We start from the raw sequence: 27,344 nt of genomic DNA on the forward strand, positions 1-27,344 counted from the left end.
TCCACACGGTTGTTTCTGATACAGTCACCCTCCCCATCAGCTGTGAAAATTGACAGAAACGAAACTTCTGTAAGTAATCAAACTTATTGTCTGAAGGTGCTTCTCTGTGATTTAGGTATGTCTTCCACCAAGAAAGACAGGGAATTTTATTTGTTGATAGAAGTCATTCATGCATTCATGGCTAACCCTGGATAACACATGTAAAACTAGACCAATCATTTCCTCAGGCTACAGAATTTTTATGGTTTACATAACAATTGATGAGCCTCTATGGCCTTCCTAAGGAATCAAAAATCCCACAGAAGAACTCATGCTCCAGTTGTGCTCTTGCTGTTGGGAAGTGTGTTAATGTTGTTATATTGACTGTACTCTGTGTTTTACTTTTGACCCTGTCAGCCCTGCAGTGGCTGTAATTTATATCAGTCGTGGAAGACACGTACGTTCATTATTTCAGTAGATACAGTTGGCTGCTTTATGAAGCCACATGACTGCCAGCCCCAAGAGAATTCACATGAGGTTTTTGGATGATGCAGTAGGGTCAGTCTGACATGAGTTATGACTTGCCCCTTGCCATTCATATAAGCTGGAAAGTAGTGTTTTATCCTCTAAGTAAGTGCCAAGTTTGTTTCTTGCATGTCACTTTGTCTCCTGTCAGTGATAGTCTTGTGCTAGAGGAATTGTTAGGTTAATTGTTAGGTATTGAGCAGTACTCCAGTCATTAGTTCTTACTGCTTAAAAAAAGTTTTTTCTTGTCAGAACTTTTGTTTTGAATTTTGTTATCCTGAAGAAAAGTATGCAACTGCTTGATGAGTGCTTTCATCTTGCTCTAGTCCGTGGCAACTTGCTTTTGTCCTCTTTCATGCCCCAGTCCTATGCTAAGGGCAACGCAGTACAACTACAGGATGTCTATAGGAATTGGTGGGGGCTGTGTGCATGTCATTGGTCTGTAGTTCTTGGTGAAGCTCAGGACATCCACAGTAAAATCCAGGACTGAAAAATGTTTGTATAGCAGCAAACATTTAGCAAACAAACATAGAGGAACAAATGTGTTGAGCCAAAGGACTGGGTGACATTGCATCACAGCCATATGACATAACTGCAGCTGTGTGCTCAGATCTTTTCCTGTAAAGTATGGAAGATCTGCCTTCACATAGGTAGAAACAAAGTTGTAGGTATGCCTCTGGAGTGAAAGTAATCACCTATATACCACATATTTATATATCTAGTTTAAAAAGTTTTAACTGAAGAAAACCAGTATTGAAAGCCACCCATTTGGAATTGTGGATGAAAATGCAGCCTCTGCTAGTAAACATGTCAAATTGGAGTGTGTCCTGCACACCAACACTTCCAGTAGCCTGCCAAATGGGATTAACTGCTCTAAATTTATATCCTAATCTGACCTATAGATGCCTCTTTTGAGATTTATCTCCATGGTAATATTCTTTTAAAAAAGGAAACCTTTTTTTTCTTGCAGGATACTCTTGCAGACTCATTTCACAGAGCATGTCTCTCATCCTGGTCAACGAAGATTCATTAGATGTAAGTAACTGGCAAAATTCTTGTGTAATTCTTGGCAGAAGGGGGTGTTGCTGACAAAAGCAAAACTTTCTGAATTTTCTCATTTTGTTTCCCTCACTTTGCTTTAATGGTAGCAAGGTAAACAATTTGTTTTAAGAACTCATTGCTCATCACATTTCAGGCAAGCTAAACAGTGATGGATTGTGCAAAATATATTTCTGTTGTCTCTGATTACCAAGCTAATACTAAAGCATCAGAAAAAACAACTAATTATTTCAATGAATTGGAATTTGCTGCACACTAGTGAAACCTGCAATGTACCATCAGGAATATGATTAGAATTTATACTTTATGTATAAGAAAAGCAGAATCCTTCTGTTTAGAAGTGAGTGTCTCAGCAGCTATTTCAAGCAACACTAAAGATAGAACTTTTGCCTAAGCAAAGAGTATTATGAGCTTGTATGTAGCTTTTAAGATCTAAAATCACATTAAAAATTATCTGTTAGTGATGGCCATTTTCCTCAGGTATGTGTAGAAATAACCTAGAAAATCTTGCATTGTCTTATGCTGGGAAGATGTATGTACTTCTTTGGTTTGCCTATTTCAGCATCAGTATCAGCCCTTGATATCACTTAAACATCTGATTGCAATTAGAGGTGTCTCTAGGACTGGAAAAGACCTACACTAGCACCTGGTACTTGCTTTTAGGATTGCCATTTCATCCTGCTTGATGGGAGTCTGAGTCTTAGTACCAGAGGGGTTACCAGAAAGCTGAAAATCTGGTGGAACAGGGATACTATTGTGGTGGAGTGGTCAGTTGGTAATCTGTGACTTTCCAATTGCTCCTATGCGAGTTAGTTAACAATAGCCTGCAGACAATGTTTATGGCTCAGACTCAAGTTCGTTGTATGTGGTTTTGGCATCTTACAGCCCGGCGTTCTAGTCTACTGGGTTGCAGGAGTTCCCAGAGTCAAAGGAGAGAAGATCTGACTCCAGAGGAGGAAAGGCTTCATTACCGGTTTCCACACAGCCTAATGGGCCTGATAGGAGCTATCTCATTGCTGTGTTCTAGAGACAAAGGCCACAGGGATACTTCTGTCTTGGAAGCTAACAGTTTTTTGTGTTTCTGTGTAGTTAGGGTCTTGCATTTGGATCCTTCAGGCAGAATATGGAAATCTCTGCTTAATATATTTGCTTTATACTGCCTTAAATGTGTCTAGACTGGAATATATGTTCTCTTACATTTCAGGCAAATATCTAAATGCTTTGATGAAACACTCCCAAGTTCTCAGACCATCTTGTTCCATTTTTTCCACTCTTTTATGGCCCTTTTTAAAGGTCCTCTTTTATGGGATCAAAATACTGTGATCTTGATAAACTTTCTGCCACACTTGCTTTACTGGACTTCTAAGCTTGAAGAATGATGTAGAACCTCAATGGTACATGAGCTGAGCTGATGGTGTTTGCTTCTTTTGGTAACAAGGTTAGTGGGCTACTATTATAGGAGTAAAATACTTGGATTTTTTTTCCCTAAAGTACTAGAAACTCAACCCATAAGAATGAAGATGATTTGTTCCCCCCTCCCCCGACACACATTTTCTTAACCATTCTGAAATTCTGTGAATAACACACTGGGAGGATTTCCCCTGCCTCCCCCTGCCCCGGAAATAACTCTTACTTAAATCTGAATTGAAAGTAGTCCTTCTATATTTGTAGAGACAGGCAATGTGACTCTTGTCATGCCTCTTGAAGTAGTAGAAGACTTAGATAAAGATTTTCTATGCCTAAAGGAGAGTAAAAACTGAAGATGATACAGAACAGGCTCTTGCTAGGTCAGAGGATGAAAATGGAGCTAACAGTACATAGTATTTTGAAACTTCTGGAGGCTGGGCAAGGTAGTCCTCAAGTCATGTTACCTTGACTTTTTCATTACTTTTGATTTTAAATGCAGTGGTGTAGTGGCAGATAGAGATTTTTGGCTACTCTAACTGCCGTAAATACAAGACAGAAGTTGCATAGTAGTGCATAACAGCTTCAGCACCCATTTCTAAATTGTGATTCCACTTAATTGGCCAAAAAGACCATGAGAGAGCAAGCAACTGAATGGGCTGCATAATATGTCTTATGATGTACGTCTTAACTGCAAGTGCTTCAATGATGGGAATTTTCTCTTAAATATCAAACAGTGGTATAGGTAGTATTGCTCAAAGATTTTTCAGTGTAAGCGTAAATGAATATGCTTTTCTCAGGATGGAAGGGTGGACTTAGGGCAGGCCCAGGCTGCTCTTGCTGTTGAAGGTGGGAAGAAAGAGAATGGAGATTTGGCCATGCTTTTCTGGCTTCTTATTGCCTCCACGTAGAATTGGCTCTAGTTGATTGGTATGATTGCACTCCTGTTTTGACAGCCTGATGTATCTGTGCAAAGGGAATGCACTTACAAAAATTACTATAGGATTAAAAAATTTTTTTACTGTGACAAGGCTTGTGTTTTATTTTTAAAACTTAATGCATTTTTTTTCATTGCCTTAGAAAAATGGAGGTTCTTGTCAAAAGCATAGGTAAAATTAACTTTCTTAGAGTCCTGTTAGATGCCTGATTTTTAAATGAAGTAAACTTCAAGAGATTTCTGCACTTCCAGATATTATTGCTGTTCTTGCTTTTGCAGCTTCAGGACTATCTTATTAAAGTGCACAGTACAACCTCACATTTCTTGGAAGTATGAGAGTGCAGGATGCAATAGCCAATTGGATTATTATAGTTTTTCAACTTGTATCTTGCTATTTTTCAATATGTTCTATTAAATCCTCTTTATGGTATTCAGGACCCTTTCTTTCATGTGCTTTGAGGGTCAAGGTCAAGATATCAATGTTACGGAGCAGCTGTATGGCACTTTGAGGAAGACTTCCCTATCCTGCAGCCAGTTCAGTTCACAGTAACTACCTTGCGCTGAAACAGGAATCTTTGATTTTTGTCTTGAAACATGAGAAAATGGAAGCATGAAGCCACTTTTGATTTAGTAGGTCCTACCTGATACTCTGTTAGCAGGAACTCATTAAACCCATAGCTCTTCAGCTTGGCCTGCCTGCAAATGGCAAGTTAGGTAAGCAGGATAGGGAGAGCAGAGCTCCCTGGCAGCCTCCCTGCTCGCTGCTTGATCTTCTTCCAGTCAGCTGCCTGCCTTAGGACACCAACGTGGATATTTTCTCTAAATGAGCAATTTAAGAGGAAAACTGAATCTGTCCTTCCTGTTATTCTTACCATGGATCTGCAGAAGCAAAAATGGCTGCTAAAGGGGAAACCTGGCTGGAAGAAAGCAAGAGCTAGGCAAATGCAGAGTATGGGAACATACCAGGAGATAGGGGCTGTTGTTCTCTAAGAAAGTGTAGAAGGAATTTCCCAGTTGAAAATAGTAGATTTATTTTAACTTCTTTCTGTCCTTGGTAGCATATGCACTTTGTTTTTATACATTGATCATTTCCTTCTTCCCTCTCACCCCCCCCCCCCCCCCAAAATTCAGCCAAGAGATATGATAGGAAGTTTGTACTCTTCAACAGAAAACTGTTCCTTTAATAATAGTAAAAACCCCCAACAAAATACCATTTTCATGTTACTGTGGAAGGACATAAGGAATAAAAATTCCCTGACTTGTGCCAAGTCTTGTTTGAGAAGCTGAATTCTCGGTTTCTTTAAATTGATAAATACAAAAATTGGACTGGGGATAAAACAATACATTGTTTTATATTTATCTCTGTTGATAAGAATAGCATGACAGGAAGTCTCTGAGGATACTGAGATGATGAAAGAGTCCAAAAATACAGGCCATGTGGTACAGGCAGTGAGGAATGCTTCTTGTAAAGAAAGGCGAAGTATTAGACATACAAGAGCATCCAAAAGGACAAGCAAGTGAGGAGAGGACACCAGACTATGCACGCTCAGAAGCTTGATGGAGCTTCAATAACGGGGGCAGAAAAACATACTGAAGGGTATGAGGAGCTACTTTGTTATGGAGCTACTGTTTCCAACTCTAAGAGATGCAGAGGAGGCACTGAAGCTGTCTAAAGTAAAGCCCTACTCTAGCCTTAAAAATAAAAAAGGAAAGGGAAAGAAAGATCATGTAGTGCAAAAGAGGAACGGAACCAAAAGGAAATAGGATCAAGGAAAAACATCTCTCCTCTTCCTCCCATGTGCCAGTTTGACAAATACTGTAGAGTGCCAAAGCTTCACTTGAAGTGGTAGTCAGGACTCCTGTGGAAAGGAATTCATTCAAAAAGGAGCTAAATACTCCCCTCCCATCTGAGAGAGGTAGTGAAAAGGGAAGAGGAGAGTGAGCTACCCACTTGCTGAATCTTTGAAACTGGCCAACAGATTCAAGAGTCAACAGTCTTTTGAGGTGGCGAGGGAAAGAAGGGACAGGAATGAACAACTCTCTGCTGTAAAAGTATTTGGGAGCTAGGGACTAGAATCAACTGAGGAATAGTAGGACAAGCAATTAAATGAGAGAAACACTTAAATTTAAGCCAAGTGTAGTGCTCTAGTTGTTCTGAGATTGAAGTGTGTAGACACCTCTGGAAAATTGAATACAGAACCTTATACCACTTCTGTGGTGATACCCAAAAATTAAAAGCTAATCTCATGGGTCTTAACCTGGCTTTAGTTGCAAAGAGAAACAAGACCTCATAACCAGCTGTGTGAGAAAGAAGAAAACAGGTACTGATTAAAAAGAGGGAGGGGGGAACGGAAAAAGGCAAACTGGGCAATAAACTGGGAAGCTTAAAGGATTGAGGGGTCTAAAAGGATTTAAAGTCATATTAGACTTCATGATATGGTTTAAGATAATGTATTTCTGATAAGTTAGAATTTATTTTTTATGAACTTTTTAATAAGTATTTGTCATCATAAAGTTGTGGCAAAAACCTATGTGGAAGTGTTGGCAGATTTATTTAACAAGCAGTCTCAGTTATGAACTCACACCAGTCAGGGTATATTGGCAGACAAATTTTATAACAGTGTGAGTGTCATTGCTCACATGTAAAATACTTGAAAATATTACTTGGGTCCCCTGCTATCTCAATGCAGGAAAATACTGACTAGGTAGTTGAGTAATGAGCATACGGGCATCTCTCTTTAAAAGAAAAAATTGAGGGTTCAGTGTTGGTCTTTAAAGAGAAAGCAGGGATGGGGGGAATACCTGAAGCTGTAGAATATTGTCTGCTAAAATTGTTCTGTTTGTGAAATACAAGCAATTTGTCACATCTATGAAATATGAGAGATCAAGGATTAGCCCATCAGTAATATGGGGCGTTTTGATCACATAGGCCAGACGGAGAAAAAAGTAGAAAAAAATCTTAATCAAATATGGATTAATGTAGAATGAAACCTCTCCCTTCCCTTTTTTTTGTTTTGCCTGATGTCTGCCAGCATAGATAAACTTGCAATCAACTCTAAAGCAGGGCTATTTTAAAATTCCCAGATATAAAAGGGAAACCACTCTGACTCTCACTTCCCAGCCATTTCTTCCCATTACATAACTCAATGAAGAGTTATGTGGCATACTGAGAGCACTGCAGCTGCTCTTAGCTTTTCGGTTTTAATTTGACATTGTAGTGTTGCTTAGAGCTCATGTTGAGTTGAATGCCTTAAATTCTGTGTTAGGCTTAAACGTAAGATGATACGACTTTTGAAGCTTGACTGCTAGTATCAGAGTACACTTGCTTAAGGATTCACTCTTGCAAAGTGCTCAAGATGCTTTGCAGAACTCTGTGCTAAAGATTTACCTTGGCAAATTAATGTTACGTGGTGTCTGGTGTACATGATAACATGGTGGGGGGAGAGGGAAGAAACAATAAAGGGGTTCCACCTGTGTGTAGCAATATATCTTCCTCACCTTTTAATTTTAGCTAACTTCTTCTGGTTTCCCTTTCATGAGCCAAAAACATGAGCTGACACTACAACAGCTCTAAAAAGCATAAAAGATTAGAGTCTTTAACATGCTTTTCCTTACTAGTCTTACTACATTGAAATAACATCACTTGAAGTTAGTAATTACAAAAAGTTGTTAACCTCTCTTTTCTAGTCCTGTGACTTTAGATAAATCGGAGTTGGAGATGACAAACTTAATCTCAGCTGTACATGTCTTTGCCTGAGGTTCTAAGAAAGGGGTCGTGACTGCTCTTAGAGTGATTTGAGTTTGGAAAGAGATAGTTGTTAAACAACATCCCCTGTGCAAAACTGAGAACTTCATATATACCACACATCAATATTCTTGGAACATTTCATCATTAAGTACAAATCTTATATTGGGACTAGTCTGTAAAACATAACCACAGCTGATGTATGTTGAGGAATGCAAAGTACTTTAAAAGATGCTTTTAAGTGGATAGGTTTTAGCAAAAGCTGTAGATAAAGCAGTAGGTAATCTTAAAATTTACTCCAGTTCTAGCTAGACATTACATGAAATATGCTTTGTGAAAAATGAGTGCTTCATATTCTAATTTTCTTCTGTTGCCCTCTCATCAAATATAATTTGGTACATAATCAAAGAATTAAATATCTAGGAGACTGTTTATGAAATCTAGCCATAAATTTAGACATTATCAGAAGTCTTTTAGTAAACATTGAAACTAATGAAGCTCTTGAAGATGTGAGAACCCAACACCCAAAAAACCCTCCCAGAGAAAAAAGCCATGACTTGTCAGACAACCCCCAAAATCATTAATATAGAGCTGCTGGTCTTTTAAGTGAAGAAAATTGATGATTACATGGTAAGTCATGAGGACATGCCTAATATTGAAGATGACTGTGATCCTTTAGCTCAGACAAAAAGTTGCTTTTCCAAAACAGGAGAGCAAACTTATGGAGCTTCTAAACTGCCTTCTGTTACACTGTAATCCTGATGTTTAAATCGAAGTAATTTTATGATTTTTCTCATGGTCAAGCACTTATCACCAATTTAGTTAATGTAGAATAAAACTTTCCATAAAGCTAAATAAATGTAAAACTTGTGTATGTGCTTTCTAATAATTACCACTGGTTCTTTTAATTTTAAAGTATTTGTCTGTATTGTTCAATTTTCAATATCGAGGTTTCCATAGTAATATTTACTTTGTAGGTTACATCTGTAGCAGCGATGATTACTTTTCTCAGCTTAGCCTAAAATGTATTGATACAAGATTCTTGCATTGAAATTCTATAGTATTATATTTAATGCATTCCACCTCTGAAATCCATTAATACTAAAAATAAATTCTTACAAGGTCCAAGTTGAGCTTAGAGCCTTTAAATATTGATACCTTTTCCCCTTGGTGTGACTTTTTTTCCCCCCTTCTGCTCCTTGGCATGCAGCAGCAGGTGAGATGTGATCGAACAACTGTCTTTGCTTGTTTTTGAGAGCTAAATTTTTTTCTAAATCATGCAGTTGAGGGAAAAAAAATCAATCATTTCTGTTCTCTTCAGAGAACTATTGGGAATAGAAAACAGTAATGCCTAGCTTGATTCAACTGAACTCCAGAAACTTAGCATTATAATCTGCAAATGTTTATCCCTTAGACTTAAAACTACATGCACACATTTGCTCACTCATTTTTTTTTCTTTCTTTCTCTTAATAAAGTTCTTTTTTCTTCTTTTTTTTTTTTGAATGAAAATATTTTAGGTACTGGATTTACTTTGAGTGTAACTCTTGGATTCTGTTTAATTAAACTGGAAACACCGTGAAGTGTTATTGTGCTGCTCTTAACCTGAACAAATTTCTTTTGTTGGTGTCGCATTGATGTTGAATAGTGTGAGGGCAGTGGGAGGGAAAGCTAAAGGAGTGATATCAGATGACCAAAAGAAAAACCCTGGAAAGCCTGAGATAAAATTACTGGATGTTACAGCTAAGAAATGTTTTTCTCCCTTCAATGCTGTAGAAAGGAGAGCTGTAAACCATATCAGTTGGTTCTTAAACTGAGTTTGTATATAACAGTGATGAAAGGGCAAAACTGGGGGGATGCAGTTTTGAAACTATGGGTAGTGCTTTGCTGTTCTGTTAAGGTAAGTGAGGCTACTTAGGTGAGTAAGTGTCTTGCAGAGTGCATGTGCAGCTCCCAGCTAATGTTTTATTAGTGATTATGAAGATCTAAATAACTAAATGAGTACATCAGTGGAACTGTTTGGAGCACCTGCTTGTAGCTAGAGGTTTGTGGAGAGTATTACCACGTTGGTGTAGTTCTTAGCTTCTAATGCTTCTTGGCATTAGCACACGTACTTTTTTTATGTTTAACATGGTGTGTCTGTGAATGGAGACCTGTTTTATGTGGCTTCATATCTCATGTCTCTGGAAAGCACAGGAAGGTAGAAAAGAGCAGTATCCAGAAATACTTTGTGATATGAGGGATGACAAGAAAGGAGAAGTAATACTAGCAAATTACTCATGTCCTCAGGAGGTTGTTCACTAACCCGCAATTGTGAGTGGAGAGGGAAGACGGGAAGCAAAGGAGAAACCCTGGGACAGGGCAAGCCCAGTACAGAGGCTTTGCTTCTGGGCTGGATGGCTTAAGATCACAGATATAGTTTGTTTTTAGCAGATACTACTGTTTTGACCTGTACTGAAGTTAGACTACTTTATCTATACTGTACTGTGCTGACAACTGAGAACGCTGTAGAAATTGTGATTAAATATCTTTTGAAGATGAATTGGGACTGGACATCCAGTTAAAATTAGGTAAATGTGTATAATTTATTTATTAAATATTCTGATCAGTAGTTCCACTAGTTAAAAATGAGGCTTAGCTAGTCATGTTAAATGTATTAATTCAGATATTTCTTACAGTAGTTGAGACTTCTTGTTTATCATTCATACCCAAGTGAATAGGCAATATAACCTATGTTGTGACATTGCTTTTTATGCAAATAATTCAGTTCTTTAGTGTGCAGATAGCTTTCTCAAATGTCAATATCTTTGAAGATAAAAAGTAAACCAAAAAAATCAATCAAATTACTTTATGTGAAATGGGACAGCAGATTTAAATTTCTTCACGTTTCAGTGAGAAGTCAAGACTTGTAGTAAACACAGCTTATTCCCAGGTGAGCAAGAAAGGCAGATAAGTTTTGGGGGATGTTTCTGCTGCTGAGGAAAATCCTGAAACTCTAATATTGGAATTTAATCCTAATCCTCCAGTAAAATGAAATAGGGACGGCTTTATATGTATATTCCGAAGGAGCAGTAGAGGATAGGGAGGAAGTTGTGTAGAAAAGTATTAATACATCAAAAGAGTGACTGCAGTGATAACTGTGCATGTCTACATAGGGAATACACAGACTGACCTTATCTGGATTAGGAAATGGTATACAAGTGTTATTAAACTATTCCTATTTCAAGAGCTACCTTGGATGTAGTGTGGATTCTGCTTGATGGTTAAAAGCTAGGGCTAGCTTATCAGGACTTATTCTGCTGTGAAGATCTATGTATGAGGAAGGAAGCTTTTTATCTGGGAGACCCATTATTACTTTTGGGTTTTGATTATCATTATGGAATTGTAGTCTTACAAAAATCCACTTGAAACCATTGAATTCCTCATGTCAACTAGGTGTGCACAAATGACTTTTAAAGCATGGTTGCTCTCTTTTATAACTAGGAGTGTGGGTTAGGATAAAATGTATTAAGTAGTGCATCTGTTTGTATTTGTCTTTTTGCTCTCTTTTTTTCTATTGGGGTTGAATAAGAGGATTTTTAGATGGCTTGCTAATAGAATTTCACTGTAGGCTTCAGCACTGTAACATATGTTTTGAAACGTGGGTAGTGCTTGATCAGCTTACTGGAAAAGTGTTGCATTTAACAGGAGGAAACTGGACTCTCATACAGTCAGTATCTCCTATTCCTGTATAGATAGATAAATAACCACTTGATACTCCTGTATAAGATGACTTGTATATCATACATGTATATGTGATGTGGAATAAGAACAGAAGGAGAAGCTGGCCTCCTTCACTTTTCCTGCTTTATCAGCTCTTTTGTGCTCTTCACTGTTTAGATGAGCTACTGAACATGAGTAGAGATAATCCATTTGTGCTACCATAGTATTCTGTGGTATTCCTGAAAAACAAGAAAAAGCAATTGCATGATATAATTCACTGTCCACAGTCAGTGTCTTAACTTCTCCAAATGGGTCTTAGTATCTATAGGGAAGCTTTACATGCATTTGCATTTTGTATTTTTATCAGTGAAGAGTGGGGAGCTAGAAAACATGGTTATTTTCTTGATAGCTTTCCCTGTCCTGTAGGGTAACACGGCTATGAGAATTCTACAACTATAATGAAAATCTCATAAGCATGAGGATGTTATCAGATTTATCCAGTGGCTTTTATGACCTTCATTTTCAGTGGCACACTTCCTGCCCAAATTTGTGAACAGAGTAGGGAAAAAAAAATCAGTGAAGTAGATGATTACTTTAACATACACCACTTTTCTTAGTGTTCAAATCTATCAGTAGTTAAATACAATCTGGAAATCATACCTCTAAATTGCTCTGGATCTTTTTAGAAGTAGAGCGCTGCTCTGGTCTTTGATTTTAGTCATGTGCTGCAAAATAACAGATGTTGCTGGACTACTGCCTAAAACCTTTTCTAATAATTACTGGGAAAACTAAGACCCTATGAAAAGGAGGGAAACTTGAAGAGTACACCTATTAAAAACAACATGTTTATCAGTTATGTCTGTGTGGTTCAAATAGTGTGTTTTGTGCTATATTATCAGGACCGAAAGATCTGTGTGGCTTTATGGTTTCCAGAAGGACGATGTTAGCTTCACTATAGGAATTTGTTTAGCTCATATAATAATATAATAATGCTTGAGCTGCTTTGTATAAATATGTGCTTCAAATTCTTGAGCAACAGTGCATGAGATGGTGCCTGCGGATCTCAGAAAATTTAAAGGTGTGTGTATTTTTCAGATCTTGATACTTCTGCTGTTGAAAGAAAGGATGTTTGCCCTGTTGGTGATGCCACACTGATTAGTTACAACGAATCGGTGTGAAGCTGTTCTTGAATCTTCAAACTAAAAAGAGAATTGTCCAGTCCTGGGAGCTCCAAAGTGCTGGTACTAGCTGTACTTTAGTCCCACTACAAATGCATGGTGGTAAAGCATCTGCACAAGAGCAGGGAGGAGGTGAACAATTTCTGTAATGCCAATGCTTTGTAATAGATGTCAATTGGTTCTGGGGAAATTAAATCATATGTCAAAGTAAGGAAAGGTTTTTTTTTCATTTAGATGCTCAGAATGAGACATCTGCAGCTAAATATTCAGTTCTGTGCAACCATTTTGTACATAAAATGTCTTGTATTTATGAAGCTAGGCTTATATCTGAACTGCTGTCTCTGATTCAAGTCAGTGTCTAGAGGCCAGTCTGTTGTACAGCTGACTTTCAGAAAACGCTCCCATCTATGGTGTACATGAATGCTAGTTTGCAGTTCTGTTTTTCCTTTTAAATCCTAGTTGGCTGCTTTTTCAGACCTACAAAACTCAGCTGCCTTTACGACAAATTGCTTTGCTAGTGCTAGAATCGTATTGAAGATCATGTCATGTGTTGCACAAGACAGGAAAAGAGGAACTTTTTTTTCCTGCTATAGTCTGCCCAAATGCCTTCAGACAAATTTAGTGTTCTGAAAAAATGAAATAACTATCTGCAGACTAGCTCAGTTCTGGCAAATCTTCAGCTCTCCTTAAGGGAGAGCTTGTCTAGTACCTTGTGGCTAATTGCAGTCAACTATTGTGTGTAATAGTGGGAGCTTACAAAGGAAGCTAATTGGGAAAGCTAGGGAAAGAATACATTTCTCTATCCTACTGCAATTCTTACTGCTCAAAGATTTCTGTTTTTCTGCATCTAGAAATACAGACATCAAGCTAAAGAGTAGTTACAGAAGGAACAATGCGGAATATTTTTCAAATGGAATCTTTCTTAACCTTAGATTTTTTGATAATCTGTACAGAAAGTTAGTTGTGCAGATGTGGAAAACATATCTCTTCATGTGAAAAGCTTCTTTGATTTGAGGCTACTGTGTAGAATTACAAATGAAATAATAGAGGTATTACCTGGACTTGTAGGCTTAAGTACACATATGGCTGTAACTTCAGTGTAAGGTTACTATTTTTTTTTTCCAGGAAATAATATTAATAGGTTTGAGCTGTGAGTGGTGAGTGAGTTGTGCTGGTATCTTTGTTGTATCGTGCTTTCTCATTTCAGCATTCATTATGACTCTGCTGTTGTGCTGCTGTTTTTCTGCTAATGTTTTCTGGCACGGTAGTTTGTTTGGATGAAATGGGACTTGGACTTCAAGGAAATCATGGACTTTTAGGAGTTCAAAGGCCAGGTTTCTGAAGACCTTTGCTTGCTTTAGCTTATGGTGGGGGGGGGAGCAAAAAGAAAAAACACACACACAAATTTAGTGTATTCTAAGTCATTTTTCCTTTCACTTCTTCAGCTCTAACAATGATCCAATTTGAGAAGACTCAGAAAAGATATATTTCAGCTTTAGGCTACAAGTACTTTTATTTGTGGAGACTCATCCTGCTGATGTCTTTGCCATGCTATAGGACAGAACAGCTCATATTACATAAAAAATAGGAAGGAATAATGTGTTTTCTGAAATCTATCTAAAACTTACTACTTTTTTCATAAGAAATGTTATATACTAGAATAAAATAGCTGAGACCAAGGCCTTCTTCCCTTGTAATCATTCATAATTTTTACATAGCTGAAGGTGTACCTCTCAGCATGTGATCCCCGAGTGTTATACAGATCTGTTTTGTGTTGTGTAAATTTTTTTTAAAAAAGGAGAGGGGCTTCAGCTGAACAGTGGAGGAAATCTATTTTCTCTGAAAATCAGTTTCTCTGCAAAATACTTATGTTTTTTCTTCTAACAGGCACAAGGGGCTGGGGGAACCTCAAGGTGAACCTCAAGTGAAAACAGAATTTTATTAAATGAGAAACTACCTATGTAATGCTTCCCCCCCTTATATTAAAGCTTGATTATATGCTTTTAGAGAAACATGATCAAGAGAACGCATATTGTTTGTCTGTAGGTTAATATAGGAGTTACGGGTACTGAATTTGTTGGTTGCCAGTTAATATTGCACATTTATAGAAACAATCCAGGCTCATATTGCCTTTGGATTGGAAAGAACTAATACTCTTATTCTAGCAGAATAATTATTTTCATATCTGATTTTCTGCTTTCACTAGAGGGGAGAGATGCTTTGTCCATACAGGTTTTTCCTAAGTGATGCAGGTTTACATGAGCAGTTTTCTTGGTTTCAGACCAATCTAAAGCAATAAAATTATTTCACCTGCACTGACTTAGTGAAGATGCCCAGCTTTAATACTTATGAGTTTTCGCATACTTACCTTGTTTGTCTAACAGGTAGTGATGTTATAGGACGAGTTTTGCTATGTTCCATATTTAGAAAGTGATATGGTAGAGAAGCAGAATTGCAATTCTAATGCATGCTTATTTTTTTTTCCAAATACTCAATGTAAAATATTCTGTTTACTTGACCCAGATAGGAGCATCTCATGCAATTAGATAATAAGAAACAGGGTTAAAATTTTCCCTTTGTAAACCCATCTGAACTTTTCAAGAAAAAGCATACAGTATAGTCGTGTTGCAACAATGTCTTTTGGTGGATGAGTAGACTACCAGCGTGCACTCTGAAGAGCGCGCTAATACTGCACCAATACATATGGAATGATTGGCTCCACGCCATAATATTGAGCCACTGATAAGCCTGAAGAACAAATGGGGCATGTAATGATTAGTCTATTGTCTTTGCCCTGCTGTATAATCCTAGAAGCCTGAGGGCCCACAAATGTGACCTGTTCTTCTGAGGCTTGCGTCTGTTTGTTACGACCTTCCAATGTTTGAGAAAATAATTGTCAACTGTAAATTCAGTTTCAACAGCCTTTCAACAGTATAAGCAGCAACTCTTCATTTGAGGAATTAAAAGAAAGTGGACTGCATTCTGCTGCTGTTTTATCTGGAATAATACTATTGAAGTAAGGAGGACTTCTTCAGATATCACCCTATATTATAAAAAAAAAAAAAAAAAAAAAAAAAAGGGAAAGAAAGAAACAGTGCTCTCTTATGGTGCTGCCAGCACTAGGGACTTCTGAAGCTGTTGTTCGGATGGTGAAATGTCTGCCTGATGTGTGGGACCACCTCTTTATTCTCACGTTTTTTGATTGCTAAAAGTGTTAATTGTAACTTCTGGCTGAGATGAAGAATACAAAGTGCTTCTAACATATCCAGTTGTTTTGCCCGTATTCCTATTCCATTGGAGGTTCGTTTGCAGCAATTTTACCTTGCTCAATGCTTGTTTTGGGAAGCAATACTGTCAAAATGGTTGCAAGGTCTTGTTTTGCCTGTCCTGTAAGCCTGACTTTTTTGTTTTCCTTTTTTTCCCTCTCCCCGATATGCTGTCTGAGATCCAAACATTCTTTTGGAATTAAGGAGTTGTAGTTCCCAATCTAACAAATTGGCCTTAAATGATACGCAGTGAGTTGACTAGTATTTGGGCTTACTGTGTATGCCCAAGGGGTGAGTTGTATGAAAGTGGTACTGTTAAGGCTGAGAGGAAACACATGCATAGCATGTCTTGTCGTGGCCAGATGGACATCTACCTGGGCACATCCACAGAGGTTCTGAAGTGATTAAAGCAGATTTTTTTTTTAACATTGGACTTCAAGCCTTTCTCAGATAGGCTGTCTTTCCTGTGCTTCATAACAAGCACCTTTGCCATCTCTCTCACATTAATCTGAAATTCACAAACTATAGTATTAATCCAGTTGATGAAATTTTCTTACTTAGAGCTGATCATGCTGTAACTTTAATTTTTTAACATGTCCTGCCAAGCAGAACTAGTTGCTGATCTGGTATGAATTACTTCACTGACACTTTCTTGAGGAATAGCTCTATGGAAAATATTTTAAATGAAGAAATTATTGGAAAATAAGCCTCTCAAATCGAAAATGGTAGCCTGGTTATCTAGTCCATCCTTTTGCTAATGTGCATCTGTTCAATGCATGCATTTTCAGATTCCTTCGTGCCCCTTTCCAGTCAGGTAGAGAATTCCTCAGTAGAAGGTTATTTTAGTTTTAGCGTTCTTACCTGAAACATTAAAATAAGGAACTCTGTCACCCTTGAGACCTCTAGAAGGTAACCTGGACTTCAGTTCAGCCCACCTGCATATCCCTGTTTAAAGTGAGGCTGTAGGGTATAGAAGAACCTTAAGTGAATCCCTGAGGGAAAGGATCTTGGTCCTGAGGCAAGAACTGTTTAGCTGTAGAATATTCCATTTTGGGTCCTCTGCTAGCTCATGTAACATGAGTTTAATGTAAATACTTAATGCTGAGCAACCCTTTAATACGTAAGTGCCTAAGTCTCAAGGTTTAGCCTGTGTTCAACTGTGAGCCACTGTGACCCTTCAGGAGAGAGAAAGTAACTCCTAAGACACCTTCTAAATGCTGAAATGTTTTTCTGCCTGAGATCCTATCAGTAACAGTGATAGTATCCAAACTGGGCCAAAAGGGTGAAGGAAGATGGTGAATAGATAGTGGAAAGCTGAACGTAAGATCTTTGTGCATTTTCAGTGACCAGCAAAGCTGACACATTGCCAGGAAGCTTTGAAGGGTGGACGAATTTGGTATCTGTTACTAATTCAGTTTTGCAGCTGAGTATAGAATTCACTGAAATAGTAAGATATGGCTATTTCTAGAAAGACAGCTATCAAATTCCACAGTACAATTTGGGGCCATTTGTACGGTTGATTGTGACCACAGCTGTTTGACTTCAAGAGCTGAGTTCTTGGTGGAAAAAGGAATCAGCAGAGCACGTACTTTCTGATGTGGAGTTTAGTAGCTCTGTAGGAGAAAAGTCCAAGAAAATGTGAATGAATAAAAGTAAGTAATAGTTAAGTGGAATCTGTAAGATCTAGGTTTGTATGGGAATATTTATGATGTCATTAGAACAAAAACATTTCCCAGCTAATCTGGGAATTAAAGCTGTCAATAAAATAGAAATGGGGGTGGGTTCAAAAATTAACTCGCTGATTTTGGCAAACTTCTACTTTATCTTCTCAAGTTATTAAAACTTAATTGCCATGTCTATATTAGATTTAATATTATCAAGTTCTCCAGGGATTGATAGCTCTTCTGTCCATAGCTTGACAGACAAACTTCACAGTTCAGTAGAGAGTTAATAAGTTTAGTAAATATTAATAAAATAAATCTATTATATTACTAAATCTTTTGGGAAATGACTTCAGTGGTTTAATTTTAAAATGAAACATGATCTTGATGATTTTGTGGGTTTTTCTTATTAAAATTATTTTTAGTAATTGAAGTAGGTATCATATTTACTAGATAAACTTTAAAACTTAAGACAGATGTACACATGGGGAAAGACATGGGGAAAACTGATAAGGAACCAAGTGGTATGTGTTAAAATTCTGTGGAGAAAAGATCTTTGAAAGTTAGTGATCCCTTCAGAGAATGCGTTGATTTGACTGAAAGATAGAGGTATGCCTGGAACTTTCTTAAACAGCACCTTCATACCTTTGGCTTAAAAGAGGGAGGCGCACATGCACATGCTCCCCCATCAGGATGCAAGCAAATCGAACCTCTGCTCCTCTTCTCCGTAGTGGGGATACCAGTGTTGTTGTCAGGCAACGTGCTGTCAGTAAGTTTTATTTCCAAACGTCGTTTATAGAACTAAAAAAAAAAAGTAGTGAACACCCACCCACCAACAGTGCAGCAGGAAACCCAGAGACTGTTGCTCCTCTAGCAGCCCGAGAATGCCGGGGAAATGCCAATTTGCCTAGAGCAGCTGTACGCAGGAATAAAACACTTGTTCAAGTTGTTAGAATAAAATCAGCAACATTGGAACTTTTTGGAAGCAAAGATGCTTCTAAGCTTATCTGGAAAGCTCTCATAAATCACTTGCTTATAATGCATTAAAGTTGTTAAAAATAAGTCAAATGAGAACAGAGTCTACATACAACCTGCCCTATGACTTCTGTGTGCGTTAGGCAAAGAAGTAATTCTTGGCAGTGGAAATGACCAGTGAATAGATATTTGTTCTAATGCATCTTCATCTTTTTGTATCTGGAAGGACTGAATAAATAAGTCCCCAGTAGAAGAAGGAGATGCAACGAGTTACTCTTGGAGGACTGGAACTCTTGGATAGAATGAGTTACTCTTGGGGTTGGTAGTATCTTCTTCCAAGTACTCTATACCCTTCTTTTCTTTGTTATTCTTTGCCTGCTAGTAGTGGCCTTTTAGGAATTTGTGTAGTTGATGGCAAAAATGTTTTGGGGAGGCCAAGTAAGGCAGTGTAGAAATCTAATGTCTTGGCTTTGGAGGGAGTAAAGGCAGAAAGTTGTGAGCTGGACTTTATATACATTTATTTATATTTTAATATGTATATATAAAAATATAGTGGAATTATGTGAAGCTAAGAAAAGGAAATATTTGGCTACTTGAGGTCACAAATGAAATTGCCTTTGTATTTGACTGGTGATTTGTCCAGCACCAAGGAGATGTGACACTTCAGCAAAGAAATTTGAAAATCAAAGGAATTATTTTGGCAAAAACATTAAGTGTCTCTGCCATGAACTGAATCATTCCTATTTGTCAATATAGTATGGGAGTACTGTGCTCAAGAAAACTAAAAGTTAGTGCTGTAACTATTGTACAAAAGTGTAGTAGTTTCCTAAGAGCATTACAGATCTTCAGTGTAACTTATTTTTTTGTAGTGATCACCTGCAGAAAATTCTGAAATTGCAGATTATTTAAACACATCCTAACTTAAGTGGGTTGTAAAGAGTCAAGTAGGACCAAATATGCATCTAGCACATTTCTCACCCTCACAAAGGAGAGGAGGCACTCCTATGTGTACTGCCTGTAATCTCTGCATTAGGAACTTGAATCACTGTACAGACAAGGTAATTAATTCCTGTGTGTTGTCTAGCCCTTGAACATAGTCTTGGAGCCTCTCTACTTTTCAGTTAGCGCAACATCTATCAAAAAATAGCCTGCTTCATTTCTGGGATATTTGGTTAATACACATACAGTCTAATCATTATCACAGTCTCCACACTGAAGCATTTCTTAAATGGGAGGTAAGCTTGTTGCGTGCATGTACTTAACAAAAGCCTGGTCTTAACAGGGACTAAAATAAAAAGAATACTTTAAGGACTAAATAATATGAACTAAAATTGGGGAGGAGAACATTTTGTTTTCATTGACTAGAAATAAATGCTGCTGGAAAATTGGCAGGGTAGTTTTCAGACCATGTCTACTGCCTAATAAATGCAGTTTCAGTGGGTCCCTAGTTTGGGTTCCCATGTACAAATGGCTGGCTATGATATTTTTTTTCTTTAAATGTTTCTGGAACGCATGACACTTTATGAGCAAAGGTTAACTAGGGCCTGAAGGAAGCTCAGAGCAGGAAAGCACAGATGTGGTATTTGTAGCAACAAGGACTACTGGCCAAGGCAATGATTATTGCTGGTTCATATTATTTAAAGGTGGAAGCTCTGTTGATATCTTTGAAAAACTAGTGTTCTGTCCTCACTAATTTCAATGTCTAATGGATGGTTGAATTCCTAATTCCCACATGATAGGATTTCAGTTTCCATAGTCAAAGGTAGCCTGTATGATTTAAGAATGAATATTTTAGTCTTGGAGTCTGAAGTATTTTTCCCTTAATTGCATGTTGCTCTACATGGAGAATAGAGCTCTGAAAATCTTTAGAGTGCTGGCTTTTAAAATTATATGTTCATACAGGATATTTTATTTTTAAATTGCTGAACATAATCATCATGTCAGGCTACTTGGAATAAGTTATAGGAGGAATATGGTACTTGGAGCCTTGTGAGGCTGTGAAAAAAAATGAGGGCTCAGTATCCCTCTTAGCTTCATGGGTATTGCATACTCACAAAAATTGCTGTGATAGACTTGAATATTTTGGACACTTTTGATTCTTGTCAGACTTCATTGCCCTAGGTAAAGCATTTATTGACCTCAACTGGGAGAAGGCTTTTTGTGGCTTTTATACTCTAAGTATTGAATTGTCAAAGTGGATTGTTACTTAATTTTAAAATTTCATATAATTTTGACACTGAAACAGCGAGTAGCTATCCATAGGTTTTTATCACTAATATAATTTCAAGTTTATTAAAATAATTACTTGAAATGATTTAAAACGTAACATGAAAGTTGCAGTATCATGAAGGCCGTTAGAAAATAGTCCTTGGATGCACAGTGTGCAGTCACTGAAGCAAACAAGCAGGTATGCTTCCACCCCAAAATAGACCTACCTACTATTGCTGTCTGCTGTGTAGCTATGAAAATGTGAAGGTGCTAAGTTGTCAACTAAATATATGCAATTATTCAAACATACAGTTTGTGTGAAAAATATCAGTGCTGACTGTATACCATGACTGATGTAGAAACTGCTTAGCCATTGAAGGAGGTGATTGCAAGGGCAAATGTCATTTTGCTGTTATCTTAATGTCATCTTACGTCTCTTAGTTGGATTGTGTTTAGCAACTTCGCTAAACTTTGCTATTTCTGTGCAGCTTGGTGGTGCTTGGAAGGTTGAAGGGTCTATGTTTGTTGTTGTTGTTTGTTTGTCTCTTTTTGTTTTGTGGTGTCCATTTCCTCCCTGCCTTCCCTCCATGCCCCCCCCCCAAAAAAAAGCAATCTTAGTTAACCAAACATCCAGCTAAGCTGCCCAGTAGTGGAAGGGCACTGCTGGAAAGAGAGGACTCAAGTCTGATGTTGCTGTTTGAGACAAAACAGGGCCTAAGTTCTTCAAAGTGTTTAAAAGTCCCCTCTAGGGTGGCTGAAGACTGAGGAATACCCTGAGAAAATAAAACCAAGTATGTCATGAAGGACAAGAATCTGGACTCACCTCCACCTGGAAAAAGACAGACAGAAACTGTCAGAAGAACTGGAAATCCTGAAGCTGCTGCCAGCAGTGCCCTTCCACAACTGTCTACTTTCTCTGCTCTCTTCTGTTGGAAGTCCTGAAAGTGCCCAGATGGGACTGAGGCCAGGAATAAAGCAGCTGAGAACCTTTAGGAGCTGCCTAAGGGTTAGGCTAAGGCGATAGGCTAAGATATAGTAGTCCTTCAATGAGTCAGTGATGTCCTGAGGCTCTTAATAGGCCTAGGAATCCTTAAGGGCTGTGCCAGGTGGTCTGGAACAGTCAGCAAGTGTGTGTTCCCAATTTCCAAGAGGCTGAGGCAAAGACGTAGAAGCACAGTTCATGTCAGAGCCTGCTGAGAACACCTTTACATGTTGCTTTATTGCCCAGTCAGCCCTGGGTAACAGGAAAAAATATATAGTCCAAGGAGCTTGAGTAAATTCTGATGTTTGTTTTACTTTAAAGGTTAGAGTAAATATTCAAAATATTTCAAAAACTGTAAGCGCTCTCATATTTCTGTTCAATATGTGTTGTCTCTAAATCAGAACTAGGACTTTAAGAAAACAAGTTAAAAGCAGTGTACTTCTTAAAAGTCAGTTTTATTACAAAGCGTGTTTGTGCTACTCGGCTGCTCTGAAACTTGCTCTGTTTCACTTGCAGAAACAGATTTGATAATATGCAAGTATTTGAAAAGATGACTGCTGTGACAGGTTGACCTACTGCATGTGACCGTCTTGAGCAGCTTTGAGTTTAGTTTGTTTGGCTTTCTGCTCAAAGCAGTTTCCTTTTACTCAAGTACAAGAATAACTTTGGCTATGAACTTCTCTGACAGCAGTATGGCCTCTGTTACTTACACTAGCATGCAGCTGAGCTATTAACTATACATGGTAATAGTTGGGGTTTTTTTTGATTTTTTTTTTCCAAGGGGAAATTTTGGAGAGGGAACTGGGAGTAGAAGATTAAAAATAGTCAAAACTTTGGCTTACCCATAATTCTCATTTTATGAATCTATAGAGAGGAAAATTTTGTCTTGCTAACCTTATTTTGACGCCTCACAGATTGATGTTATATGAAAAGGTCAAAACAGTTGGGTTTTTTTTGCACACTACAGAACACATGTAATATAGCTAGGAAATATTAGATGACTTCTCATAAAGAGCAGACTTATTGGAAAGTCCACACTTCTGTAGGGTGAAGTTATTACAGCATAAGAAAATTATGTTGAAGCAAGCCTGTCTTGTATGTATTTCCTCAATACTATAAAAAAGACTATACACAGAGAAAAGATGTTTTTTCTCATTTAGTCTACACTTCAATGGCTAGTGTTCAGTCTTTTATACATTAATAAACAGACTGCTTATTTGTTAGCAATGGTAAATTTCTTCAGCATGGTCTTGGCTATTTGTTGGCTGCTGGTTCTGTCTCCTTTACAGAAAAGTTGTTGTATTTGTGTTGAGTCAGGCTGACTATTTTGTTTTATAGAGAGTAGTCAGGTCTCTAGCTGAGATGAGTCTTTAAAGCATCCTACATGCATAAAATGAGGAAATAATACTACTTTTTTTCTGGGAGTAAATTCTAGAGTGAGCTGCCTTATGTGTCCACGTACCAGTGTCACGTTTTTTTGGCTGGGTAGCAAAATTTGGGCATCTGAGTGTGCTAAACAACTTAAATATAGAAGTGTGTGATTAAGATACTGTGACATGGGAGCTCATATCTTCATGATCTAAAGCAGCAGGTCCTGGAAGATCCTTGATCTGAAAGTTTACTCAAAGTGCAGAAAGGTTGGCTTTTATCTTTGGGAAATTACTTAGCAGAAATGTGATTACCTTGGACTGTTAAACAAGAACTTACTCTTGCTCTTGGAAGGCTGGAGTGCTAAAATGGAAGAGGAAAAAGAAATTGGACTTGTTTTACAAAAGTAGAAGGAATTAAAACAAAAAGCTTCTGTTTAATGTTTTTAGTAAAGTTAAAATATCAAAATACAAAGATGCTGAGACATTCTAGCTTATTAACAAAACCAACACACTGCTTCCTCTTGGCAGAATACTGTTGCCTTTAACAGTTAGAGTGATGTGTTAGTCTCCAAAACAAGCATTTCTTTCTTGCCTGTTCAGTGGTGTGAACCATAAACTCTTATGTGTACCATAAACCGTTCTGTGGTGAAACTTCTAATGAGTATTGAAAGCAGAGGACAAGTTGTCCAATGTGGAGCATTCTGCAGTAAATGAAAATCTTAGAGTAAACCTAATTCTACTCTTAGTTTAAAGAGAACAGGATTTTAGCTACACTTATTTGAAATCCCCAGTCTTCCCAAGATGCGCATGTGTTTCTTGGTAAAGCTAGAAATATTCAAACATAAAGTCAAGCTGAACAAATGTGGTATTGTGTTTCATAGCATTTGAAAATCATTTAAAGATGATGAATTGTCACTTAAACTGCAATTGTTTCTACAATTGTTTCTTATGCTGCAAACCTTGCCCTTTGAGAACTCAGAGTAGAGTTGTGGCTTTCAAGGTGGTGCCTTTGGCAGTCATGTGTCACTGAAATAACAGTTGAATGTCAATTCTCTGGGCAGAAAATGCTGAGACTTTTTCACTTCTTGATCTGAAGAAATAATAGTTTTAAATATTTTTTACTGAGGGTTCACAGTGAAAATTGATAGTCTTTAATCTGAGGAAAAAGTACTATTGCAGCATATCTGAGATTTGGTTTTATTGCAAAAGGTTAAATGGTAGGAGAACCACTGATGCTTAATACTACCAGGATGCTTACTACTGCCAGATAGAAGATGAATGATTGATGAGTGAAATCTTAAATTAGTTTTCCCCAAACTAAAGGGTAAAAGCCTTTTTTTCCCGTCCATTTCTCTTTCCCTGCCCAGGCATTAGCGCAGATTTAGGATAATAAAGACACCATGACACTTCACGGAGAGTCTTAGGGTTAGCATTCAGCTGCTTGGCCATGTGCATCAAGCTTAACTCAAACACTTAATAGCTTGATGTGTTCAACTCTCCAGTGCTGTTCTTTACATTGTTTTTGGACTAGACTTGCAGATTATCTGCGAGTGTTTCATACTGGATATGTCTTTGACATGGTACATCTGACTGTCATTTTAAGATAATTTTTTGTGATGAAGAGAATTTATAAAACATTTTCATTTTTCATTCTAAACTAGATGGACCATACTTGGAGATAAATATACTGATGATAGGACAGAAGTGCCGTCAGGGTATATTTTTTCTCCTATTTACGAACTTCCCTAGCTTCAATGTAATCAGTTTTACAGAACTTGAATATCCAAACATTCTTGATTAATTACTTACAGCTCTTATTGTGGCTCTTGATGGTCCAATTAATCTGGACTTTCAGCTGCCACTGGAGATGTTAGCATAGTGATATGATCTGCTTATCTAAATTCTAAAGGCAAGATTTGGTCTATATGTGTTAACATAAGACTTGTTATGCAGATTAAGGAGTCCTTGCTATATTTTGATGTTTCAGATTACTTGGCTTCCTGGAAGGAATCTGAAGTTGAAGTCAGATTCAAAGCTATGAAAATAATCTGAGTGAGGCCATCTAATATCTCTGGACCCTTCATATGGTGTTTTTCTTGGCATAGTAGGAGGTTGTGTTCATCAAGCAACATGGATACAATGAAAAAGTCATTTTAGATTGACAGGTTTTATGAATAGATTCTTGTTGTCTTGCCTCATGTTTTTTTAGCAATTAAGTTGCTATACAGCCATAACAATATTTTCATAATATTGATTTATAAATTGTAGTCCTTTACAAATAAAAATATATAAACTCAGTGGTGAGTTTACTCTCATGAATGTTTTTAGATGAGTAGATGATTTATATTGGGGTTGATTGTGTGTAATTGTGGTATCTGAACTTGTTAAATATTTTCATAAGGGAAATACAGATGATGCTTGATCAACTTCTACAAGCTTTTGTGGAAAGTCAGGTGATAGTTTTTCCAGTAGAGGATAAGATTATCTACTCATACCCCTCAGGAGTTTAAATTGAAGCCTCTTGTGGTTCTGTGAGGCATCTTGTGGGAACTGATTTTGAAACCGTAGCTGTGGGTGGGTGTCTGAGATTTGTCTTTTTTGTTGTTTTTTGTTTTATTTTTTAAAATGTAGTACCTGAAGAAATGGCTTGGGATAACTCCTAATACTAAGAGCTTAAATTGAAACTTCTTGGGATTTTGTGAGGGATCTTTTTGGAATTGATTTTGAAGTCACAATTGTTGTGGAGTTCTTCATGGTACTTGAAATCATTTGGGATAGGCTATTCCCCAACAATTATACATAAATCCTCCTGTTCTCACCAGGCTCTGAGAACATTAAATTGCCTTGGCTCTTTTGGCAGAGAAAACTAGATGCTAGTGTCTGATAACTGGCTCAGGCTGAAGTGAGATCAAAATTATGTTTGTATTAGAGAGGGAGTGTGGGATACTGCTATACCTCTTAATTTTTGGGAGGTTGCTTCAAAGTGGTGATGTGAGTAATTTATCGGGAGTGATACCATAAGATCAAGCATCAATTGTGGTCATAGTTGGCTATTATCAGTGTAAAGAGTCACCGGAGTGCTCGCATACCTTATGCATCTCTTCTGTAAAATCAGCATGTGATTTTCAACATGTTCAGCGCTGTATTGCTACTGAGCAAGAGCTGCATGCTGCTTCTGTGCTCAGAATCTGGCTCTCTGCTTCCAACTACAGAAGGAAGTAAACTGAGTGTAGACTGAGGGGATCTTGCTTTTTTCCATGATCCTTTTCCTGACTGATTTGGTATATACAGTTTGAGTTTGAAGTGAATCATGTCCCTCATAGATAAAGTTCTCAAGAGTTCCTAAACTGGGAGATTTTTGTCGTAATTCAGCTATGTTGTATTACACTATGCACATCTATATGCTTGTACTTACCTATTTCCATTTCTACAGGTATTTTCCAGAATTCCCATTTGGTTATCCATAATTTAGTGTCATAAAGCAGTCAAGTATATGCAGTTGAAGCCTGCAGCTTTCAAGGAACTCCTTTAGCTTTAGGACTGGATAGTGTCCTTTTTTCTTTTTCTTGTTCCTTTTTTTTTTTTTTCCTGTTCTGTTAATGCTAAGGAAAGGATAAACTTTTTACATGTGAGTAGTTTTTCATTTATCAAGAGATACTGGGAAAGATCAGGGGCCATCTATCATCAAGCTTAAAAAAAAAATCTTTCAACAGGACCTCCTTCGAGGCTTTTAGTAATGAGCAAACTTCAGGGGCTTCCAAATTGTTTGATGTTAGAGAATAGATGCATTGTATTTTAGAGGTAACTTCATGTTGTTAGTGTCTAAGAAGTTCATGTATATAGTAGAGCCTTCCTACAGAAACCTGCAGTAAGTTGATGTATAAGAGTTTTTGTCTTGAATTTTGTCTCAGTGTGGTGGTTTGTAATCTGTTGGTCACTTGTGCAGGATGTGATATAGTGGAGTATGTCCAAAACTGGTTGGGAAATGGTTGACTGCAAATGGAAAGTTCTTTAGCTAAGCAGAGACAGTCTTAGGTTAAACACTACTGAACAGTTTCAGCAGCAGCCAAATGAGTTTGCAGATCCCACAAAACTGTGGGGCACCTCACGCTTGCTGGCTGTTTGAATTAGAAATCCAAATGCTCTTTCAGAGAATGACCTGAATGAGAGTGGATGTGATTCAAAAGGATAGACACAAGATCCTAATACTTTGCAGGAATGCCTAAAATGCCTGACCACATGAACACAGACTAGAAAGCAGTTAGCAGAAAGGGAGTTAGTGGTTCATAAGCTGAACGTGATTCAACAGTGGTACACTGTTGCAAAAAGACAAAAATCAACTGGAATTATGGAAC

General features: G+C 37.5%; 1 protein-coding gene across 1 annotated transcript in view; it reads left to right on the forward strand.

The window, feature by feature from the left end:
• The window catches only part of ATP8A2 (ATPase phospholipid transporting 8A2), a 297,173-nt gene that overhangs the window by 58,530 nt on the left and 211,299 nt on the right, over positions 1 to 27,344 (forward strand). The window contains exon 23 of the mRNA XM_062577183.1: positions 1,475 to 1,539. Within this exon, the coding sequence (XP_062433167.1) occupies positions 1,475 to 1,539 (65 nt within the window). The remainder of the gene's footprint in view (positions 1 to 1,474; positions 1,540 to 27,344) is intronic.

This window comes from Rhea pennata, chromosome 1 (assembly GCF_028389875.1).
Source record: "Rhea pennata isolate bPtePen1 chromosome 1, bPtePen1.pri, whole genome shotgun sequence".
Classification (NCBI taxonomy): domain Eukaryota; kingdom Metazoa; phylum Chordata; class Aves; order Rheiformes; family Rheidae; genus Rhea; species Rhea pennata.